Below are 23,616 nucleotides of genomic sequence, written 5' to 3'. Positions count from 1 at the left end.
AAATTGTTGGTTTGCGTTGTATGAAAATATAACTTTTAATGAATGATGCAAATATATGCTAATCATAATTTATCGAATATATTACTTTTTTAACAAAAAAACACTAAGGTTTTTCTATATTATTTATTGATTACATGACTTTTTCGCAATCACGATCAGATTATGCTTCTGTTTGTCAAGACACTTGAAAATAACATTTTGTCAAAATTATAAATTATAAATTATAAATTATGGAGTATTATGTAATGACAAAATTGTTATGTAATCAACTATCATTCAACTAATATAATTCCATCCTACTCTTGAAAATAACATTTTGTCATTTTAAAATATTTTATTAGTATATGGAGTAATATAATGTATTATTATTTATATGATAATTATGATTTATGATTAATTAGTAGTTAACTATGTAGTCAATGTAATCTGGACTTTTGGACTTAGGAGTGGTGAAGGGGTGCATATGGTCTAGTTTGGTCTGGTCTCACATTAAAATTAAACCAAATAAAAAATTTTAGTCCGAAAACTATACAAATCGGATTAGACAATTTAAACCACCGGACCATACTGGATTAAATCATTCTACAATGTTCTGGTCTTGTATGGTCTACATTTTTTATTTAAATAGTTTTTTCCAAATTAATATGTATGTTTACCAAATATTTTGTAATTTACAATCACCACGTATAATAATTTGCATTTAAATGATTGCATCAGCAATAATCAAGTATATATATTACTATAAAGAATAACTACATCTCAAAATATATAGGTAACGACCTATATTTTTTGATAAAACTATGGTTTTCAATCACAGTATGATTTGCAATCTGGTCTATCATATAAAATAAAAATCGAGACCAAATCGAAAATCGAATTTTTTTAACAAATTGGAGTAGACTATTTCAATGTAAACCAAATACTAAAAGTATGATTTGATTCATTTAATTTTCGATTTAGACCAAACTTTATTCCGTCTGGTGCGGTGAACTCAAAGTTGGTGAATGTAAATTAAATATTGAGGTTTTGATTGTCCATTTGATTTCTATACGGCAAACTGACGTTATATACTCCATTGTTATTATTATCAGTCTCTTTCTTTCATGAAGCTTTGAACTCAGACCATCAATGGCTTCCAGTGGAATTCCAAATCCGAATCCAAATCCGAATCAACAAAATCATTTTGATATGAACAAATTATTTAAACCCACAAATCTAGCACCAATTCAATCTTCTCCGCAAAACCCTACAACTATGGCTGCTCCATTAACTCCATCAGCATCATACCCACCACCAACTGCTTCACCATATCCATTTCCTCCACAAAACCACCCACCTCCGCCATTACCGTATTACAATCAAATTCCTTCTCAAGATTTACACCATCAAAGATCTGTTTCTTTCCCAACACCGCCGCTTCAACCTCACAATCCAACTCCAGGTGCTCGATTAATGGCTTTGCTTAGTAACCCTCCTTCGGATCTTAATTACTCTCATCAAAACGCAACTCAATCGAGTTCTTCTGATTTTTCAATGGCGTCCAATGTTCAGCCTACTCCAATTCGTATGCCCAGTAGGAAGCTTCCAAGGGGACGTCATATAGTGGGTAATCATATGGTTTATGATATTGATACGAGGGTTCAAGGTGAGGAGCAGCCTCAATTGGAGGTTACTCCAATTACTAAGTATGTATCTGATCCTGGCCTCATTCTTGGACACCAAGTTGCAGTCAACAAAACCTATATTTGCTATGGTCTTAAGATGGGAAATATTCGTGTACTTAACATTAATACTGCCTTGAGGTCTCTCCTACGAGGTCATACCCAGGTTCGGTTTTGCCCTCTTTCGATTCTTGTGTTTGGTTCTTGTTTGTTTTGGTATTGTTTCACTTGCTGTTTCTGTTAGATTCTTCATTTTATGCTAATAAGTTACTGGGTTTGTGTGATTTTATATGGCCTTAAGATCAGAGGTGGAGTAAAAATTGACAAATTCTTTTGAAAACCCTCTGCAATTTAAAAGATTATGATATTTTTGTATCTGTGTATACAATATAATTTAATATTGAGGCCCCAATTTTTGGGGCCCTATGCAGTTGAATATGCTGAGAACCTCCCCTGCTTTAAGACAAGCTCTGTTTAGTATGATTAAATAGCAAAAACGGTTCTTGGCATGTTCTTACCCTAGAGGCGAAGCAAAAATACAAAATATTTAGGGAGTTTATTGGTTTTGGGACCTAAAACAAATAATTGAACTAGAGTAAGAGTAAATGACAAATGTAAACTATTTGAGACCCCTTCATTTGGGCCGTCATCCCTGCTTAGCTCGTTGATGAAACAAGTGAAGAAGGAAAGACTTTCTTTTTATACGTGCAGACAATATTCAAATGTAAAACACATGTTAATCATGTTGTGAATTTAGATTAGGTATGCAAGAATGCGTTTATGCATTATGGATTGTATTCATCGTTAATTGAAGTTTATTTATGTTATGTTGGATTGTAGGATATTGAGGGAAAAGAAAAGGAGGGAAGTGGTAAGATGAAATTTATTTCATTTGGATACCAAAAGAGGAGGGGAAATGGAGGGGAAAACTCTTTTACTTTTGTACCGAATAAATTTTCTTAACATTAGAAAGACTTGGAGGAAAAATAAATCAAGTTTCCTTCCTTTTTTCCCTTAAATGTTATCCAAACATACTCTTAATTTTAATGGTGGAAAGAAACAAGGAGGGGAGAATTCACATATTGTACAAAACCGATTTCCTCAACGCTAGAAAGACTTGGAGGAAAACCACATCAACCTTTTCTTCTTTGCCCCTCCTCTTTGTGTTTCCTAAACCAACCATACTCTTGATTCTTGTGGTTGTATGACATAAAGGTGATCAAAGAATTTAATGAGATTTATTTATTCGTTTATTACCATGTAAAGAGTTATGCGGTTCATCTTATCACTGGAAAGCTTTTAATATTGTATATATACCTTTCATCTTCTTTATAGTGTAATTAGTCAAATGCTCATCACAATATTCGTAGTTTAAGAAATCTGTATCCTGGGACTAAAATCTTGTGTCATGTAGAGTATATCTAAGTGACAATGGTTGTGCTTAAGGCATAAGATTTCATTGGATTGCTTAAACACATTGTGTGTGAAAATTAAAACAAGGTTTCCATATATGTAGGAACATAGTTGCCAAACATTCTTATATCGACTTGATTATAATATTCTTGGACCGGTCAATGAGCTATGTCCTGGTCGGATAAAAGAGGTTATTACATGTTAATAGCTACGCTATAACCAATTTTATCTTTTTTTGTTCGACTCATGTCGAATGAAGTCACACTTGTATTTTTGAGTGAATTTTTTTTTCTCAATTATATCAATCTTTATTTCTAATCTTTATGATAACACTTGTCAATTTCTCTTTCTCCACACTACAAAATTTCTAATTTACTTTTACAGATTACACTTAATATATGTGTTGAACCCCAATCTGGTCTTATGTGGCAAGCCCTATGACTGTCTTTGTTGACAATTTATGTTCATGGTTATATCATCTACAAATCTTCATCTTACCCTCATGATATAGCAAGTTTTTGTGGGTGCTCTATAAATAGTTGGACTTTGTAGGATCGAAAAATTTATAAGTGTGAAATTGTAAATATATTGATTATTTAGGGTCGGAAAGAATACATTTAGAGCAATTTTCTTTGTTTGGCCCATTATAATGAAAATATAAACAAAATCAAATTGAAAAATATATTTGGGTTATAATACCTTGGTCAATTGGTAAGTTAAATGGACCAAGCCAAAGACTTTCAAGTCATTAAATTGAGCCGAGCTAAATCCAAGGGGAATATTCTTTTCCTATAACGAGACCATTTCTTTATCAGGATCCAAAATTCACAACATATAATTTTTCCTAAATACAAGACTTGTTTTTACCTTTACAATGTATAAGTTTCCAATTTTAAAACCTTTATACAATGTGATGTGATGTTGCTTGGTTTTGCATTATTCATTCAAACGACCTCATTTTCATTCTATGACACTAAGTGGCTCTTGATCATGCTAAATGAATCTAATTTTCCACTTTTGTACTTTGTAGAAGCTAAACCTTATAAATGTATGTGTCACATTTATTTTTTAATTTTCTTTTTCTTTAGAAGCTAAAAAACTTTGCTATGTTAAACTTTAAGCTTCTTATTATTTTTTCTTTTTTTTGATAGAATTTTTTCCCTTTCTTAATTTACAGAGAGTTACAGACATGGCCTTCTTTGCAGAGGATGTTCCTTTATTAGCTAGGTATTGGTTAATTTATAATTCTAATTGCATATCAGGTTTATTTTGTATCTACTAACCAGATATTATATCATGCAGTGCTAGCATTGAGGGAAGAGTTTACGTATGGAATATTTCTGAAGGTCCAGACGAGGAAGAAAAGCCACAAATTTCTGGACATATTGTGCTTGCTATTCATATAACTGGGGATGAAGGATTTGTTCATCCACGAGTTTGCTGGCATTGTCACAAACAAGTAACTAGTAGCTTTTAAGCTTTCTTGCTAGCCACTAGTAATTTTTTCATTTGATGATCGTTCCCAGTTATAGCATGTACTAATTTGTGCTATTTGTATGAACTATTATTTTTGCAGGAAATACTTGTTGTAGCCGTAGGAAAAAGTGTGCTCAGAATTGATTCTACCAAAGTCCACAAGGGTGTTGAGTTTTCTGCTGAGGAACCTTCTGTATGTCCTTTGGATAAGCTAATTAATGGGGTTCAGCTTGTTGGTAAACATGAAGGGGAAGTTACTGATTTATCAATGTGCCAGTGGATGACAACTCGTTTGGTTTCTGCTTCAAAAGATGGAACGGTGTGTCATCTGCCCTGCTGTATGCTTGTTCATTTATTATGTGTGTATGTATACATTTATTATGTATTTGTGTGCGTGTGTGTGCATATGAGTTGTGTTTATTTCCTTAAAATACGTAAAATTATTACAAGAGTTGTTCTTGGATGAAGGCTATGATAAATAACTTTTTTCCTTTTGTTATGGATTTGATATTGTGAAAATCACATCTTTGTTGCTATTTGGTTCATAGTTTCAAGATGTCCGGTGTTTTGCTCATTTAGTCTGGATTCTTTCGAGTTGTGAGCTCTTGTCTTGTTGTGTTACATACATTATAAGATAATACTCGTATGTATGTCAGACTAGGCTTTTGCATTTGACTATTTTGTGGTATTTTTGCTCAATAAACTTTTCTGAAGGATGTAGATGAAGGACCAACCCTGTGATTTAAGTCTAGTTTACTAGTTAAAGTGGTTGCTGACACTCATTCTATTCAATGCTGTATACTCTTTGCCCTTTTTCTATATACTTTAAGCAATTTTTATTGACATAATTTGATGTTTTTGTATTCTTATGAAAACTAAGCTATCAAGTTAAAAAAAAGTTTGTGTATCAATATATCTTCGTCTTTTGTGATTTTCTTAACAAGTGATTATAGGACATCATGCTTAATAATTTCTTTGGTCTTCAGATTAAGATTTGGGAAGATCGTAAGGCACAACCACTTTTGGTATTGAGGCCCCATGATGGTCATCCTGTTGATGCAGCCAAGTTTCTGGCTGCCCCACATCGTCCAGACCACATCATGCTTATTACAGCTGTATGCTATTACTCCTTTATTTGGTTCTTTCTTGGTAAAATATGGCTTGTTCTTGTTGAGTTTTTTTGGCTTCTTGATTGAAGTTGTACTTTATCCTTGGGAGTAGAGTAGTATTCTTTGCTCCATTTATCATTTTTTAGTACTATCAATTCCCACAAAAAGAAAAACACATTACCCCGGCCCAATGTTGAAAAAGTCACTCTTCCCATGGAGGTACTTTATACTAGGAATGTTTGATGTACACAACCTCACCTTTGTAAGAACAAAGAGGCTGTTTAGTGTACAGAGTTTTCTGATTTCTATACATATTATTTGATCTCCAGGATGTCTTATTGCCTGAAATTATTCCATCAGACTTTTTTTTGTTTGCTCTCCTTTGAGGTAACTTTTGTAAATGAACTTTTTTGGGATACAGGGGCCACTTAACCGAGAGGTGAAGCTTTGGGCTTCAGCTGATGAAGAAGGATGGCTGTTGCCCAGTGATTCTGAATCTTGGAGGTGCATACAAACACTAGAGTTGAAGAGTTCTGTTGAGTCTCAAAACGAGGAAGCATTTTTCAATCAGGTTGTAGCTCTCTCACATGGAGGACTTTTGTTACTCGCAAATGCGAAGAAGAATGCTATATATGTAATTCACTTAGAATATGGTGCTAACCCAGCTGTAACGCGAATGGATTATTTAGCTGAGTTTACTGTTACTATGCCTATTTTGAGCTTTACTGGGACAAGCGATGTATTACCACATGGAGAACATCTTGTTCAGGTTTATTGTGTCCAGACACAAGCCATACAGCAGTATGCTTTGGACCTCTCACAATGCCTACCACCGCCATTGGATAACTTGAGATTAGAGACGTCAGAGTCAACTGATTCTCGTGACGCTGCTGAAGGAACTCCTGCTTTAAAGCCATCTGGAAGTAAATCTTTTGAAGTTCCCTTTTCTGCAGCCAAACCAAGTATCAGTTGCGTTGGCAGCTCATCTGAGATTAAGGGTCCTGTGAGCGCCACTTCTGATACAACCTCCATTCAGGAAATTACTGCTTCAAATGTGGATTCCAATTCTGTTTCGTTGTTATCTGCATCTAGCAACGCTGATGTGGCCTCTGTTCCATCTCCTACTCTTCCTCTTAGTCCAAGGTTGACGAAAAAACTCAGTGATCTCCGTAGTGTTCAAGCCCCTACTGATTATCCTGTTGATGGGGAGTTTGATATTGCACAAACAAGTTCGTCAGCCTTGCCTTCTTCTAATTTTGATAAAAAAGCTATACAAGGGAATGGTTCTGATATAGTCAATCCGCCTGTCACATTTAAACACCCGACTCATCTTGTTACACCTTTTGAGATTATGGCTACTTCATCACCTGATTCAACCCGTGTTTCTGAAAAAAGTGACAATGATGCTAAAATTCAAGATGTTTTTAATAATGACGCTGGAAATGTTGAAGTGGACGTTAAAGTTGTGGGTGAAACTGGGTTTGCTAGTAATGATGAGTCTACTCGTACAGCAGATTCTCAAGTCATAACAGACAGGAAGGAGAAATCCTTCTTTTCTCAGGCGTCTGATCTTGGGGTTGATATGAGTCGAGAGTATTGTGCATTACCATCTGAAACATCTATTATGGAAGAAGCTAGAAATAGCATTATGGAGGCTCTAGCACAACCATCAAATTCTGTCTCGACGAGTGTGCGACAGTCTTCTACAACTGTTGCCAAAGCGAAGAAGCATAAAGGGAAAAATTCTCAAGTATCTGGTTCATTGTCTCCTTCACATAGTTTCTCAAATTCCACAGAACTGTTGCAGCCTGTTTCAGGTCCTAGTGTGCCATTAATGGAGCCTAATAATTCACAGATGCTGGCTATGTACGAAACTCTTAATCAGGTCACAAATCGAATTTAATGTTTATAGTATCATAGATGTTCGTTGAAGTCCAACCTCGTCAAAGTTTCTAAATACTTTGGCTTTTGGACGATATATTGTTTTGAAATGGCTTATTTAGTACTGTGCTTGTTCACCACCAAAGTAACATTGTGCTTTTTATATGATGTGAAGTATGATATGATCATTGCATATTAAATCATTATTCATTTTGGAACATTCTGTTTATTATTGCATGGGTAAAAGCCTGTATGTTTGACTCTACCCTAAGAGCATCTATGATGGTGGGTAACCCCAAATACACTCCTATTTCTCTAGCCTTCCCTCCTTTGTTACATCATTCTCCTTTATCTTTCCCATATTTCACTTCCCTGCAGCCATATGCTTACCAACATATTTTGTTCTATTCTATATACCCAATAATCTGAATTTTTTAATCCCCAACAATAAAAACTTACTTAGTCTCCACACCGCATGCCACCCATTGTTTACTTGTTTGGGGTTTGGCACCTCCCCATATTATCTACTCCCTCAAATTTGGGTAGATGCTCAACATTGGTTGGGTTACTCATTTAGTTTCCCAAATGAAATGGGAAGATATATGAGTCATCTGTTGCTTCCTGGGGCTCTGAGGTTAGTATTGATAATGTATATTACTAGGTGGTTCTGTGTCCTCATGGAATAATCTATTTGATGTTGCGAAATTGATGACATTTAGACTTCATTTCGAAATGAGTTGGCCACTCCAAGAGTTTAAATTTTCCTTTTTAAATAGATTTAGTTCCCTAGACCGGGTTGTTTTGTTGTGCAGAATTTAGAATCTGTCCTCTTCTATTGTATTAGGAAATTTGATCAGATAATCAAGCCTGCATGGTTGAATTATATAAATTCATGTTTAGACGTCTGATATCAGATCTGTTTGAGGTGATGTTTTGGAATGTTTTCATTTGGCGAGACGTGATTCTGTTGGACTCTGTTCTTTATCCATTGATTTGTCCAGCGTGAAATGGCATCGCATGGGACAAACATTTAAGAGAGCCTTATGTGAAGGAATATGTTCAATCTCTTCGGCAGGAGCATGCGATCTTAGATTTGTCAATTCTTCTCCTCCAATACATCTTATTCTTTGGATATACTGATTGATCGTGGTTACTTGTGTATTTGTGGCTTTTGATGTTGCACTTCTCTTTGTTGTCCTTTTATTTGTTTTTGGTTTTGGATAGGTTAAAGGAGAGGGAGGAGGTTGATGGAGAGGAGCTTATGAAACGAGGTGGTTTTGTTTATACAAAGACATGCACAGTTTCTTTGCCTTTTGTGTTTGTGTGTGTTGTCATTCATATCCATTTTCAGCAGCTTTTTGCATTGATGCTCTATTAAAATTTCTTGTGTTAGCTAGTAGTGTTTGATGATTGACTTTCTAGTTATTGATCAAACTATTTTGTCTTCTGTCTTGCTGTCTCACGTTTCTTTTCCAAATTTTCTGCAGATATTAATTACACAAAAAGAAATGCAGAAGCAGATGAGTACAGTGGTAGCTGCACCAGTTGCCAAAGAGGGCAAAAGACTGGAGGCAGCTCTAGGACGTAGCATAGAGAAGAATTCCAAGGCAAATACTGATGCTTTATTGGCACGTATACTGGAAGAAAATGCTAAACTCGAAAAGTCATTACGAGAACGTACGACACAAATTCCTGGTCTTATAAGTAACATTGTAAACAAGGAGCTGCCTGCTGTGCTTGAGAAAACATTGAAAAAAGAATTGGCTGCTGTTGGAACAAATGTAGCTCGTGCATTAGCTCCGGCTGTAGAGAAAAGTATTTCTTCCTCTATCACGGATTCCTTTCAGGTTAGTCCCTTATTAGTTATGCTCAGATTCTAAGGAAAATGTTATAATATATGCCGTGTTTTGCAAATGTGCTAGTCGTTATGGGTAATTGTCTGCTGTTTTACTTGATGTTCAAGAACAACTATGGCACACGTGATGGTTCTTGAGATGGTAATTTCCCGTTTCCTCGACATTGTATGATTATGTTTTCTTAACACAAAAATTGTGCTTGTAACATGCCTATTCCTAAGGGATTGGTTAGTCGTGTGCACCTAAACCGTGAAACTCTTAGGGCGTTGACTCCATGCGAATGTGAGAATATTTGGTGCAACATTTGTATATGTTGAGGAATGTAATTGCTTAAGTAAAGCCACTAATTATCCACTTACCAAAGACATGGGATGGGGGTAAGTTTTGGAATGGAAATTAAATGTAATGAGATGATATGATTTGTTATGATATCGTAAGTTAGCTATGCAATGAGAATAATGTAGGGAGAGTGTGTGTGTATATATAATACACACACACATATATATACATAGTTGCAGGTAAAAACAACTAAAGTGGTGAAAACTGAAATCAGACTAAGATATGGCAAAAGGTATACATGTTGTCTTTAAGGTTGTATATATTTTTGTGAAGGATAAGTTTGTCTTATTTTCTCAAGTGTCACCCGAATATGTTCACCTTTTAAGCATATATGTACCCTTTATAGCAAATGTTCAATTATTTGCACAAATTGTGATAGTCAACATCCTATTGATTCCACACGTTAAGATTAAGATCAAGATTAAGAATATAAGTTGTACATCGCATATGCACAAACTCACCACCTAAAACAGTTCACCTTTTGGAGCGTACTCCTGAAATATTTAATTTAACATTGTTTGTACTAGCATTATCAATTGTTATAGTCAACACCCTACTGATTCCTTCCTCAAGAAGGCATTTTTCAACAACTTTTCCAATAATCTCACCAGAATGACCACTTACAGGACAGACGTTTATAACCTTTATTGCAAATCAAATTGTCATCGACGAAATCATGTCCATGTGTTAGTTGTGAGGTAATTCGTTAAAAAGACTTACTAAAGAAATTTCTTACTTTCTTTTGTTCTTTAAGAAGCAATTGATAACAATCCTAACAACTGTGTAATGAGAGGGAATAATGAAATTGGGTTGTGAAACCGACATAAAAAGACGAAATCCTTCACTCTGCAAACCTGAAGATAATCATTTTTGCAAAAGCATTCTTAGTATCATCTTGCTTGAACTTCCAAAACTCAAGTTCCCCCTTTTTTACATTTGCTAAACTTTGACCTACACTAGAATTTTGCTAGTTTGCTCACGTTGCAATGACTTTATTTCTTATCAATGTTTTGGCGAGTATTCCTTACATTTCGACCTGTGTTACTTGGACTCTTCATTTTTCTTCACGTACCCGTGTTTGATCCTTGATGCTCGGACATTGGTATGACACTTAGAAACTTCATTTTAGATGAAATTGAATATTTAGATGTATCCGATACTTGGACACGTACCAGTATCCGGCATCAGTTGTCGAGTCCAAGTATAGATCTCAACAAATGATTTTTCAAAATTGTTGTGCCACTTATAGAGTCATTACACACATTTATTTTACATTAAGTACTCTTATTACCTTTGGTTTCTGATACCTCGCTTTTTTTTATGGTTTGAAAGACTTCGATCCCACTTCAAAGCAAAAGTCTTAAAAAAGAACTCGGAATGGAGCATTATCTACAAGCAGAATATTTTTCAACATAAAAAAGAAAAAAGAACCCATTTGTATTTTATTTTGGAAGAAAGAAAACAATGGCTTATCTAATTAATGCTATCATTTTTACTAGAAAAGAAGAGAGCTGGCTATTCATCTGATTCATATCCCTGTATGAATTTCATTTTTTCATCCTTTAGTTTGAAAAAAAGACAGTACAAGTGATTATTAATGGAGTAGCAAATCAATCACTATTCATACCTTTCTTTAAAAGTTTTTACTTTTCATGAAAAACCCATTTTAAATTTGGTATTTACATCCTAAATCACCGAAAGTTTATCAAATGTGCCAAATATCTTTAATGTTCGATTGGTCGCTCCTTGATCTCACCATTAGAGACTATACAGTTTGACAATTTAAACATAGTAAAGTCAATTTAAACATAGTAAAATCGACAATCAATGAAAGTTAAGATTTGACACTAAAAAAACACATGGGTTTTTGGGTTAAGAAATAATTAGAAAGAAAAATACGTAGATGTTGATGTTGACTCTTTAGAGGTTTAAAGATGTGGAGGACAACACTGTTAAGAGATGAGCCATTATCGCCTACTTACTCAACTCACTTACTCTTGAGATTTTCTCTCTCTTAACACAAAACCCTAATTTCCATGTAGTAAGAAATAAATAAGATAATGGACTAAAATGTATTTCACTTAGGCCTGCCAAACTTTATTGCCCATGTTAACTTTTTTTATGAAAAGCTTTTAGAGATTCATATTCGACACTGTTTAAAAATTTGGATATCCGCAATTGACTATCCGGTATCCGAAATAGTATCGAGTATATATCCAAATAATTCAAAGATGATATCCGGATTGGTATTCGATATATCCTAAAATTTGGATTGGATATTGGATCAGATTATTGGATATTCAGATCATTGGATATTTCTAATTATCCCTAAAACGATTGCGATACTCAAAACCTTATTCAAAAACCTTCACTCGAAAAACTTATAGCCACAAACTGAACACACCTCACAACATCAAAAAATATTCCAAGCCTTACTCAATCCAATATTCACTTAAAAATACCAATTACCAAATAAGGGGAAAGGTTAGAAGGCTCACCAACTAGGAATTCCAACAAAAGCAAGAAAAAGGAGTCGATGACAATTTAGATCCGCCTTAGGTAGACATCTCACTTAATTACGTGATTGGAATTTCGGATCTTCGAACAAGTGTTATTTGGATCGCAAAACAAAGCTCTGAATACTATCTTGATTGCTTGTTTACAGTTACGGGTCGAGCTCGTCTTTAGTCACCATCGAGTGCGTTCCAATTCCTCAAACACGTGAAGGAACCACACACGAAAAGAAGAGAAAACAAAAAAAATCAAAACTTACAAATTATAGATTTGAGAATATCTACAAGAGTTGTAAGACAAACAAGACGCCCAGTGGATGAAGAGGAAGGGGAAGTAATCTTGTATCCATATATAAGAATAAAGATGTGCAAGATTGCTCTAACTAATGAGAGATGAAACTAATGAGCTATACTATGAAGATATGGAACAAGAGATATAATTATGTATGAGGGGAAGTACCTATATATCAAAGAATTAATTTGGATTTGTGTAAGGGAGATCTATGATGTAAGAAATCCATTTGAAGTACTATAGGGTAAGAAAAGGACTTGCACATGTTTTTTATTGACCTGAAAGACATACCATAAGGTAAAAGAGAAGTAATTTTGTTGGCAATGACAAAAAAGGATTTTTGTAGATATATGTTAATATGTGGTGGAGCAACATAGATTTTCCAATCATATCTTAGATGAGATGAATTGATTGTTTAAAAGAGACATGTCATAGTGTATGTTGTTTGTGGACGATATTGTTTTAGTGGATGAGAAAAGAGATGAGGTAAATGCTAAGTTAGAATGATGGACACAAAAATTAGAGCCATGAGGATATAATTTAAGTTGGAGGTAAACAGAGTGCATGAATGTCTTTTTAGCACGAATGACTTAAGTAGGGATGCCATTAAATCGGAAAATAATGAATTTTCTCAAAAGTCCATGCTTTAAAAACATAGGGTGGTGGTCCATCTTTGAGTAGTGGGATTTGCCAAGATGTGACCCATGGGATGATGTATGGGTGACAAAAATGAAGAGCAACAATCGAGATTTTATGTGATGAAGTGCAATTGCACCCCTAAAGCTTAAGAGTTAGTATTATAGGGATCAAAATGTTGAATATATTAGGAAATATTTATGTGGGAAGATGGGAGTAGTCGGATACTTAGATAGATAAGTGGATATACTTTGAAGGATATAATTCGATATGAAGACATAAGGAAAGGTTTAGGCATCATATACATTGAGGATGAGATGAAAGAAAATCATTCAAGGTGGTTTGGGCATATACAACAACCAAAGAATATAGAGAATCTAATTTTATGAGTTGAGATGGTAGATAGTCAGAATGAATTAGAGGAGAATCCGTGTGGACAATCACTGAGACTGATTTGTGGTTCATGTAGTCTATCCCAATCTTTTGGGTTTAAGGCGTTGGAATTATTGTTGTAATAGAGACCAATGGGTCATGTATAGTATTGGGGGTAGTCTTATTACAAGACCATCATCTAATAGAATATTTAGACCTTGCTTTTCGTTTGCAGCCATTCATGAAATGGAGACATAATTGCCATTGTCTTCAAATATGAAAACATTTATTTAGGAGACATTTTATGGTACATATAGTCAACAAAGTTTTAAGTACAGAATGGGTCAACGAGAAGTGGGCAAGAATTATGACGTGGGTGTACAAATTTATTGGGTTCGAGTTTACAACCCATTACATTTTGCAACGTTACAAACCTATAAATATCAACAAGGCTGTTGACACTCACGCAAATCTGAAACTAGTGGAGTTGGGACTCTTTGTCTCTTTTTGCGGAGTGACAGGGATGAGTTTAACAAAAAAGTGTAGCTGGAACCCGTCCTACAAAAGTTTAAGCTTGACATCATGAAGAGGGGAATCATTAATCATGGGCATTCAGTAGATGAAGGCACGCTGCTCTGCTGTACAACGGTTAATGGTGATGAATAGAGTGACCAGGTACTCTCACTTCATAGAGGTGCATTATAAATTTACAATTTATAGGTTTTTCTAAAGATATACTTAGGTTGAATGGGTACTCTCACTTCATAGAGGTGCATTATAAATAAAGTTATGGTGTGAACAAACTTCTGCGCATAACCTATTTGCTAATCGAAAGAGTTGCATTTTTCTTTCTGGGACAAAATTGGTTTACTGTCATCATTGACGGGCTAGGTATATAATTTATTCCAAATGAATTCTTGTGCGCCAAAGGATCGTTTGGCCTAAGTTATTTATATTTAGAACTTCATTCTTATTATAGGGAGTTGGTGCCGCAGTGTGCGTGGTTGTTTATTTGAAAAGGCTTTATTCAGCTGTTGAGATTGTTGTTGAATGCCGTACAAATGTTACCAACTTTTTATATGGTTCTTACACAACTACACAAGCATATTCACTGCATACCATCTTGGTTTTTGTACATTGTCTTGACTTTACTGCTATGACCGGTTTGAACCAAATCTGTCATGTTTTTTGTAGACGTGTCTTTCCCTTTTTCATTTTCGGATGGTAGTGCTTTCTTCTCTTCACTAATTGCATCTTGTGCAGAGAGGAGTTGGTGACAAGGCAGCGAGTCAACTGGAAAAGTCTGTAACATCAAAACTTGAAACTACTGTTGCTAGGCAAATCCAAGTGCAGTTTCAGACTTCTGGTAAACAAGCACTTCAGGTATATGGAATTTTCATATTCAATGAGTTGCTTATGTATAAACTTCTAGATTGTTGATGCTTGTTGTGGGTGGTAATTGCACTGTGACACACTGACAGTTACTTCATATGTTTGCAGGATGGGTTGAGGTCTTGTTTAGAGGCTTCTATTATCCCTGCTTTTGAGATGTCCTGCAAAGCAATGTTTGAGCAAGTTAATTCTGCATTCCAGAAGGGAATGGCTGAACATACGACTACAGCAACACATCAGATAGAATCAACGAATTCCCAGTTAGCTCTTGCCCTGAGGGTATATGTCCTTACTGTGTCAGTGATTAAAGTGGATTTGTTTTGATCATATGCTTTATCAGATGTCTTGAGCTCACTTCTGTTATTTTTCTGTCTCACCATCAGCATGTATACAGATTACTATTAGAGATTGACTCATAGCCTTTAAAAAATGATTACTTTGGTTTTTGGACTTGATTTCACTTTCTTCTTGCTACGTGATCGAAAGATTTCTTTTTTTAATCATTTTTCTTTCCATTAACAACTCTTCTGATTGTTTTTAGTTTGAGTAATGCAGTGTTATATTGAGTATTATGATCTTTTTTTTCTTCAATTATCTTTTCTTGAGCTTCTAAAAACATTAGTTTTTGAACAAATTTTGCATGAATGTGAAATGAATTGGGTTCATGGTCCACAAACCACAATAATTTATTTTGAGAACCTCGTTGAAGTTTTTTTTATTGTAAGTTTCAATGACTACTCATTTTGTTTCATTATTCTTTCATGTTTGAGAACTAAAAGGTTGGATGTTTGTGTAGTAAAGAGGAAAAGGTAGGCCAAAGATGAAGTTGATAACAAGAAATAAAAATGACGTGAAGAATTGGGATTTGCAAATTTATATGACAATAGAAATGAATGAATGGACAAGGGGAATATATGTGAAATATAAATTGATTTTCCTAGTTGTCGATTTTGTGGTATATTGGACTTTCTTAAGTGTAATATTTGTAACTAACAATCCCTCATGTTGGTTTATTTTAGTTCTTGTAGCAGATCCCATATGTTAGGGTTAAAGATTTGGCATTGTTGTATTATTTCATGTTGATTAGAAGTTGATATGTTGTATCTTTTTCCTGTTTAACTTGTCTCCTCTCCTAACTGATGGCTTAAAACATTTAATAATGGAAGGAAGATGAACTGCCTTTAATAGATATTATTGTGTGGCTATTTGATAAATTTTGCTCTTATTAGTGCTGAGACTCCACTTATTGTCTAATTATGCAGGATGCTCTAAATTCAGCATCATCTCTTGCTCAAACTTTGAATGGAGAATTGGCTGATAATCAGAGGAAGCTATTAGCTCTAGCAGCTGCTGGAGCGAATTCGAACTCTGGAAATTCATTGATTACCCAATTGAGCAATGGTCCTTTGGCGGGTCTGCATGAGAAGGTTTGATTTAATTAGTTTTATGTGAACTTTGAAATTTATTACTCAATTGTAAATTTTATTTTTTTTACCATTAGTCTTTTCATGATTGTTGGTTGCTAGGGCCTCTTGACACTTATTATGTTTAAAAAATATATCTTTTTATCTTGGATATTGAGCAAGCTCATGTGTCTTGTAGGTTGAACAGCCGTTCGATCCAACAAAAGAATTATCTAGGCTAGTTTCTGAACACAAGTATGAGGAGGCATTCACTGCAGCTTTGCAAAGAAGCGATGTATCTATTGTCTCCTGGCTATGTTCACAGGTATGGTTGATAATTATGTGGAGTTATTTATAGTCGGTCCAAGTCTTTGCTCACTTTCAGTCGGAGTTTTGTAGTCACATGCTTTTTGGATTCCCTGGGAATGTGAGATCAATATAAATCGACAATCTAAAATCCTGTCTGCAAGAAAAATGAATGCAATTTTTAGTTTTAATGATTTTCCTATGGATAATGTAGTGACAAGCAATGACAATAATGGAAAATAGATCAATTTGTTCAAAGGTGGTGTTTGCAAATAACATGTTATACAAGGTGGTTGCTAATTGATGAAAGAAAATTTGAAAGATGGTTCGTGCTTGTTTCTAAATGGACATAAATTAAAGGTGTTGGATAGAAAATTATTAGTGTTTTTAAATTAGCGTCTCACTAATAATGGATCTACAGAGGTTGCAATGGACTTGCTTGCTAGATCACTTGTGTGTTCTTCTTGCACCTGATCTAACGGCCATTCAAGCCAATGAGCCTTTTATTTCGTCACTACTTACTTTTACTAATTCACCTATACTTTTTAAAATGTTGCAAACTTGTGACAACAAAACAAGGGTATGATGAGACAAAATGGCATAGAAAAAAAATTCAATCACCCCACATTTCAAAACTTTACTAATTTTGCTCAAGGATATTAGCTTAGCTTGTGAGTAGAACTTTTATTTGCTATTTTCGAGTTAGTTTTGACTTTACTGTAAGTGCACAACTCTTTTGTAGTAGAGCCATAGTGAAAAAACAAGCGCATCGTTTGCATCGGCTGCATCGTAAAGGTTTTCAAAACAAATGAACTGATATTTCCGTGTTGTATAGGTGTTAAAAATCGCATTTGGCCGTATCAAGGGATATCCTATGATCAACCAATATTTAGGCGTTATGATAGCCGCATCACTCATGTTACTGCATCACCGTTACCACAATCACCACTACTGATGCTTCTCAATTAGTGGTTGATTATGGACAAACATTGATGCTATGGATTATCAACAAGAACAAAACTAGAGCTTAATCCCAAAATATTGGGGTCAGCTACATGAACCAATATATCAATTATAATGGTCGTCCACGCGGATACTTCTCCATCCATTGTAATTTTCAACCATCTCAATTTATAAGTGTGGATCCTTCATATTATTTTCCACTTTTGTCCTCCAATTCATCTTCGGTCTTCCACGCCCTCTTTTCAAGCTCCAACTTTTTGTTTTCCATATCAGTTCGCTAATACCCCGTCTTTATACATGCCCAAACCATCTTTAAACGTTTATCTTTCATCTTATCCTTAATTTTTGCAACTCTAAAACCCTTTCTTATTTCTTTGTATCGAATTCTATCCCTCAAGGTATACCCACTCATCCATCGAAGCATTTCCATTTTCGATACACTTATCTTTTTCTTTGAGCCTTTTGAAAAGCCGACATTCTAATCCATATAGTAGTGTTGGTCTAATGGTCGTTCGATAATATTTTTAAGGGCGCGCCTCTATCACATAATATTCAAGTAGTTGCTTTCCATTTTTTCCTCCCTCACTCTATTTTATGGGTCACATCTTGTTGGATATCCCCATTTCTCTGAAATATGCACTCAAAGTATTTGAAATACCCACTTTGAGCGATTTCTTCTTTTCTAGCTTTATAGTGTATCTCTTCATCTTGTTTGTACTAAAGTTACACACCATGTACTTAATCTATCTTTTCCCACTTAATTTGAAATCTCATGACTCCAACTCTTGGTAACACTCTTCTTTGTCATTGCCCCACCAAAGTATTTATCTTGGTATCTTGTCGTATGCTTTTTTCATGTAAATAAAAACCATGTATAAATCTCTTTTTCTAGCCCTATACTATTCCATCATTTATCTCATAAGATGATTTGCTTACGTCATAGATTTCCATGGCATAAATCCAAATTGGTTCTCGACATGGTGGTACATCTCTTCATATATATATTTCTATCACTTTTTCTCATAACTTTATAGTATGGTTCATGAGTTTTATTCCTCGATAGCTAGAGCTATCTTGGACATCTCCTTTGTTCTTATAAATGGACACTAGAGTACTTCTCCAGTTAGTGGGCATCTGGTTTGTCTTTCAAATTTTGTTGAATAGATTAGTTAGCCAAGTTAATCCAAACGTCCTTAGACATCTCTATACCTCAATAGGTATATCATCTGGTCCAACTGCTTTTTTAAAATTTATTTTCTTCAAAGCCCCATCCACCCTTGATTTTTGTATCATTCACATGAACTCGTTTCAATCTTATAGTTAAATGCGAGTCAAAGCAATAGTTGCACTTTTAATTATGAGGAATTCAAGAAATTCTCATTGGTTGGTAAGCTTTTAATATAACAATTCAAACAACCAAAGAAAATAAACATTGCTCGAAAGAAAGAAAGCCATTAACAAGTAACAAAATTCAAAAGCTAACGAGATTATATTTCTCCTAATTCTTAACTGACAAGTAAACATCAATTTCAATCATTATCAGGCTTCTCCTCAGGTTCATATTCTTCATTGATGGAATAGGATTAGGCAAGGTGTAGGTATTTTCATCTTCTTCAAACTTCATCCTTGTTGTTATAAGAATCCCCAACCACGATAGAAAACTATTTTGCCTTAACATTGAACATCCTCTTTTCCAAGTTATCTAAAGTGAGGAACCCCTTCTCATTTTGATCTGAATATCTCTCCCAATTGGGCCTTCCATTTTTTATTATATCATTGTACTCCCTTTTGAGGTCAGCGTAAGGTTATATATCACCTAAAGTACAGAATAATACATCAGCTTGCTTTGGTAGTGTATTGTAGTCTGAGTTACGATGATATTTGTTAAGGTGACAATCCTCCATGCTTACACGTAGACGGTGGATGTAAGGCTAAACAACTATAATATAACTTAATAAAAATTAACTAGGTACACAAATCTTACAACTTAGTAAAGTTTTAAACCCAAACTAACATCCTTATAAAAGTTAAAAGAACCTGAACATAAATAGTTTTTAGACTAATACTTAAAGCAACAACTATAAGTACTTTCTAGGTAAATCTCACTCCACAGTCCCTAAGCAATCTTTAACCTACAAAATAAGAATGTAAAGAATATCAAGGTAGAGACTCTCTTAATCAACTACGTCCCGTGAAATAATTAAGTTGAAAATAATTTAAAATAATAATATAGTCGAGTTGAAATCAATTTGTGCACATATAGTAATATCACATAAGTCAATTAATTAATTGATATTTAATAAGGACACCTACATATTGCAATTATTTATTTGAGAGAACGAGACGCCAATAGGCCGAGGCTTTACCCTTATACCTACATCTACCTCGGTCACAATAGTATTAATCTCATAAATATTTCTCCTTCAAATTCAACCACATTATTACTTCATCATCAAATAATATAAACCATAAATAGTAATAGCAAAAGTAATCCTAGATATAATATTACTTAATAAAGTACGAACATTATAATATATATCATCAAAAATCATAATTCACATTTATACACATTACCATATAGCACATCATACTAACGGAAAACACTAATTAGATGGATATTGAGAATTACCTTGTGAAGTGAGCCTAGAATATTAACGTGCGCTCCTAGTAACCTTCATCTACGAATCTGACGTATACACGATAAAAAACAATACACCCCAAATTAGTACCCAAAAGACTCGTTTAAATTAAAATGAAACTTACTTTTATCTTTTAAAAGGCAATGTTAAGAAAATGTAGTTCCAAAACTTTGTTTATCTTAGTATTAAAACTTGGGCTAAAATAAGTTAATATAAAAACAAGAAATAGGAAAAAAATGCATATAAAGAAAAGTACGAGGAATCATGTTTAACCACACCTAGGCTTAAGAAGTTTTCCACGTCGTTGGAGGCCCCCACGAGAATTGTTTTTTGGTTCATGATTATAGGATGTGACTAAATTTACCTGAGCTGGTTTACCTGCCGCTCACCCTTTTTTATTTGGGCTTGGTACTGATAAAAAACGATAAGTACTCACAGACGGAAATCTAATGGATTATGTAAGTGGCAAATAGAATAATGCAAGTACTAAATGCAATCAACGGGAATTTAAACTAACTAATTGACTACAAAGCTACCGACAAAAAACTTCTTCAATCAAGATAAAACAATCTAGGACTTAAATTCCTTCATCATGTAATCAAGCATTTCATTCCCACCCAATTTGACTTGACAAACTATTATAGAGGACACAAATTCATCTTAGATACCAATGCTCTTTTTCAAGTAACATTAGTTTCTTAAACATGAATAATCATAATTCCCACAGGATTGAACAGATTAACGAATTCGAATAATTTCACAGGGATAAGTTTTCTAAGCATAAATATTTTCTAAGATTTGATTATCACCCTCTTTATAATATCACAGAAATGACAATTTTCTAAGCATAAATTATTTTTAAGATTTGATTCCTATCCTCCTATTAATAATATCACAGGAATGACAAATTTTCCAAGACCATTCAATTTAATGCACAAGCCAATTTAGGGGTTAAGAATTATTGTTTAACTTGTACATGAAGTTCACTAAGCCCTAGTTAATAAAACTAATCATATCCATATCAAGCAACATAATCAAAGAGATTCTAGTTTGCATAGTTCAATTTTAAAAAAGTACAATCAAAGAAGTAGAAATATGTTAACAGTTAATTGAATATATTTTCGAAACAGTTTTAGAAGATGACAATTAAGTTACACAGCTCTTCAACCTCCCACTTGCATATCCAAAATATCATAATCCAAACCTTGCTAATTAAATAAAGTTTCTCAAAATAATTCTTTACTTGTCTTAAATTATCTTTTAGCTCCAAAAAATTTGTCAAGTCAAACAAGTCGCACCCTTTATGAAGGAAAGGAAGGAAAAGGGGAGGGAGAGGAAGAGTTATAAGTTTACCTTTAAAAATCTATCTGTTGTCATAGTCATATTTCTTGCAAATCATGAAGGAATGCATCTCTAGACAAGCCTCCTTCCAAATGCCCCCCACCCCCTTGTTATTTAGACGAAGAACAACATTCTTTTCATGTGTATTTTCTTCCCTCTATTTTCGCTCATCCAAACTAACTTGCAAAGTTGTGTACTTGTGAAGAAAATAATCTTCCGTTGAATATTATGTTTCACAAATAATATTAGTCTTGGAAGTTGTGTTTTTTGTCTTACGAAAACCATTTACTTTTAGATGAAATGGAATAGTGCAAAAATAATGCTGCATCACCGTGTCGCGACCGTATTATAAAGGTTTTTGAATTTACCGCAATCAAAATACGCATTGACTGCGAAATTATCTGTATTGACTGCGACATCTGTTTTGTGATCGAAGCCGTATTTTTGCACTATCCGACATACAATTAGTTTTGCCTTATTGTATGATTAGTAGTTTTTGTTTGTACATGCTTTGTGCCATGACCTGGTAGGCCCTTGACATTCTGTACTAGTTTTGTTAGTTTACTTTCTGCAACATATGAAAGATTCTCAAGCTCATGAACATGAAACTATGCCTCATGTGCCAGGTTGACCTGCAGCGACTGTTGTCAACAATTCCTCTGCCTTTGAGCCAAGGGGTTTTACTGTCTCTTCTGCAGCAGCTCGCTTGTGATATATCAAAAGATACAACTAGAAAGCTGGTGTGGATGACTGATGTTGCTACTTGCATAAACCCGCATGATCCGATGATCGTAGTGCATGTGCGTCCGATTTTGGAGCAGGTTTACCAGATATTAAATCATCAACGAAGCCTCCTTAACAACTCGTTTGTAGAGTTGTCGAGCATCCGTGTGGTCATGCATATCGTTAACTCCATGTTGTTGACCCTTAAATGATCCATGATCATGACTATGTATAGAAGTCGTTTTTGTCACCCTTGAGAGCTGGAAACTTGTAAATCGAGATGTATGTCTTGATTGAATTAATTTCAACTCTCATATACATGCTGTAGAAGAATGAACTTGTTCTATGCTGCTGAATCATTGCTGATTAAGGCTATTATGCAAGTGTAGAGAAGCAAATTAGAATGGATATGAACACCGCCCCGATTTTCAAAACAAGTGTAGATTTCAGACTCATTATCTCCTCATGACCATAATATACAAGACAAATTTTGTTCTGTTTTACTCTTGTTTGCTATGTTTTTGAGTTGTTTTTTAACATGTATTTACGGCCCGTTTGGTAGTTAGTAATAAACGGTAGTAATGAGAATGAAAAACTATCTCATTTTCTTCATAAAATTTATTCTAATGCATTACCATTGAGATAGGTGGTATTAGGCAGTAATTGAAATTTGTAAACAAAAAAACTTTGTGATCAAAATTTTATTATTATGGAAATGATATGAAACTTTTGATGAAATTTTACATTATAAATTATTCGTACTACTACCATAGGCTATTAATGTCCAATCCAATTTAGAGTATGAAACATATTTGATGTAAAGATCAGGAAGAAGTTCCTAACAAGAAGAGTTATGTACATACAACAATTAATGAAGATCATGAAGAAAGTATTCAACTAGAAGAGGTATTATATGATACAAATAATGGCGCATAATATTACTGCCTTCAATACAGAGTTAATGTCCTATTTGCTTTTTATACATTTGACAATGCATTAATTCAAATTATATATCTTTAACTGTGCATAATTAAAAATTATAAAAAATTAATATTAATAATTTATACATTGAGACAAATCAAATAAAATCTTATTCGACTATATTTAAACTTATAAATAAATTAAGCGTAAAATGCAAATTGTGCGCAAAAGGCAAAAATGGGATATTAGCTCTGAATGGAAGGGAATAGCAATTTTGTAAACTACAACTTTCTACCCCACCCTATGTCCTAAATATTTATTCCTATTTTTGTCATTGTGAGTTTACATTTTTTGACAATTTTATATAATTAAATTCGAGA

The 23,616-nt window shown here is 34.1% G+C and overlaps 1 protein-coding gene across 1 annotated transcript; it reads left to right on the top strand.

The window, feature by feature from the left end:
• The first annotated feature begins 1,048 nt into the window (after positions 1–1,048).
• LOC130824398 (enhancer of mRNA-decapping protein 4-like) lies at positions 1,049–23,048 on the top strand. The gene is made up of 12 exons (XM_057689398.1): positions 1,049–1,827; positions 4,252–4,301; positions 4,377–4,533; positions 4,651–4,869; positions 5,537–5,665; positions 6,081–7,544; positions 9,028–9,387; positions 14,812–14,931; positions 15,049–15,219; positions 16,203–16,367; positions 16,543–16,668; positions 22,219–23,048. Exons 1-12 carry the CDS (start codon positions 1,129–1,131, stop codon positions 22,525–22,527), a joined length of 3,969 nt encoding a protein of 1,322 aa, XP_057545381.1. The 5' UTR covers positions 1,049–1,128; the 3' UTR covers positions 22,528–23,048.
• Positions 23,049–23,616: the final 568 nt, after the last annotated feature.

The sequence above is a fragment of the Amaranthus tricolor genome, chromosome 9 (assembly GCF_026212465.1).
Source record: "Amaranthus tricolor cultivar Red isolate AtriRed21 chromosome 9, ASM2621246v1, whole genome shotgun sequence".
Taxonomy (NCBI): domain Eukaryota; kingdom Viridiplantae; phylum Streptophyta; class Magnoliopsida; order Caryophyllales; family Amaranthaceae; genus Amaranthus; species Amaranthus tricolor.
This window is presented reverse-complemented; position numbering and strand designations above follow the sequence as displayed.

Bases quoted from the DNA above. Each gene is read 5' to 3' on its own strand.
- LOC130824398 (XM_057689398.1), top strand. From the start codon at position 1,129: ATGGCTTCCAGTGGAATTCCAAATCCGAATCCAAATCCGAATCAACAA. The intron at 1,828-4,251 runs GTTCGGTTTTGC...CTTAATTTACAG, and splicing joins TCCTACGAGGTCATACCCAG to AGAGTTACAGACATGGCCTT. The intron at 4,870-5,536 runs GTGTGTCATCTG...TTTGGTCTTCAG, and splicing joins CTGCTTCAAAAGATGGAACG to ATTAAGATTTGGGAAGATCG.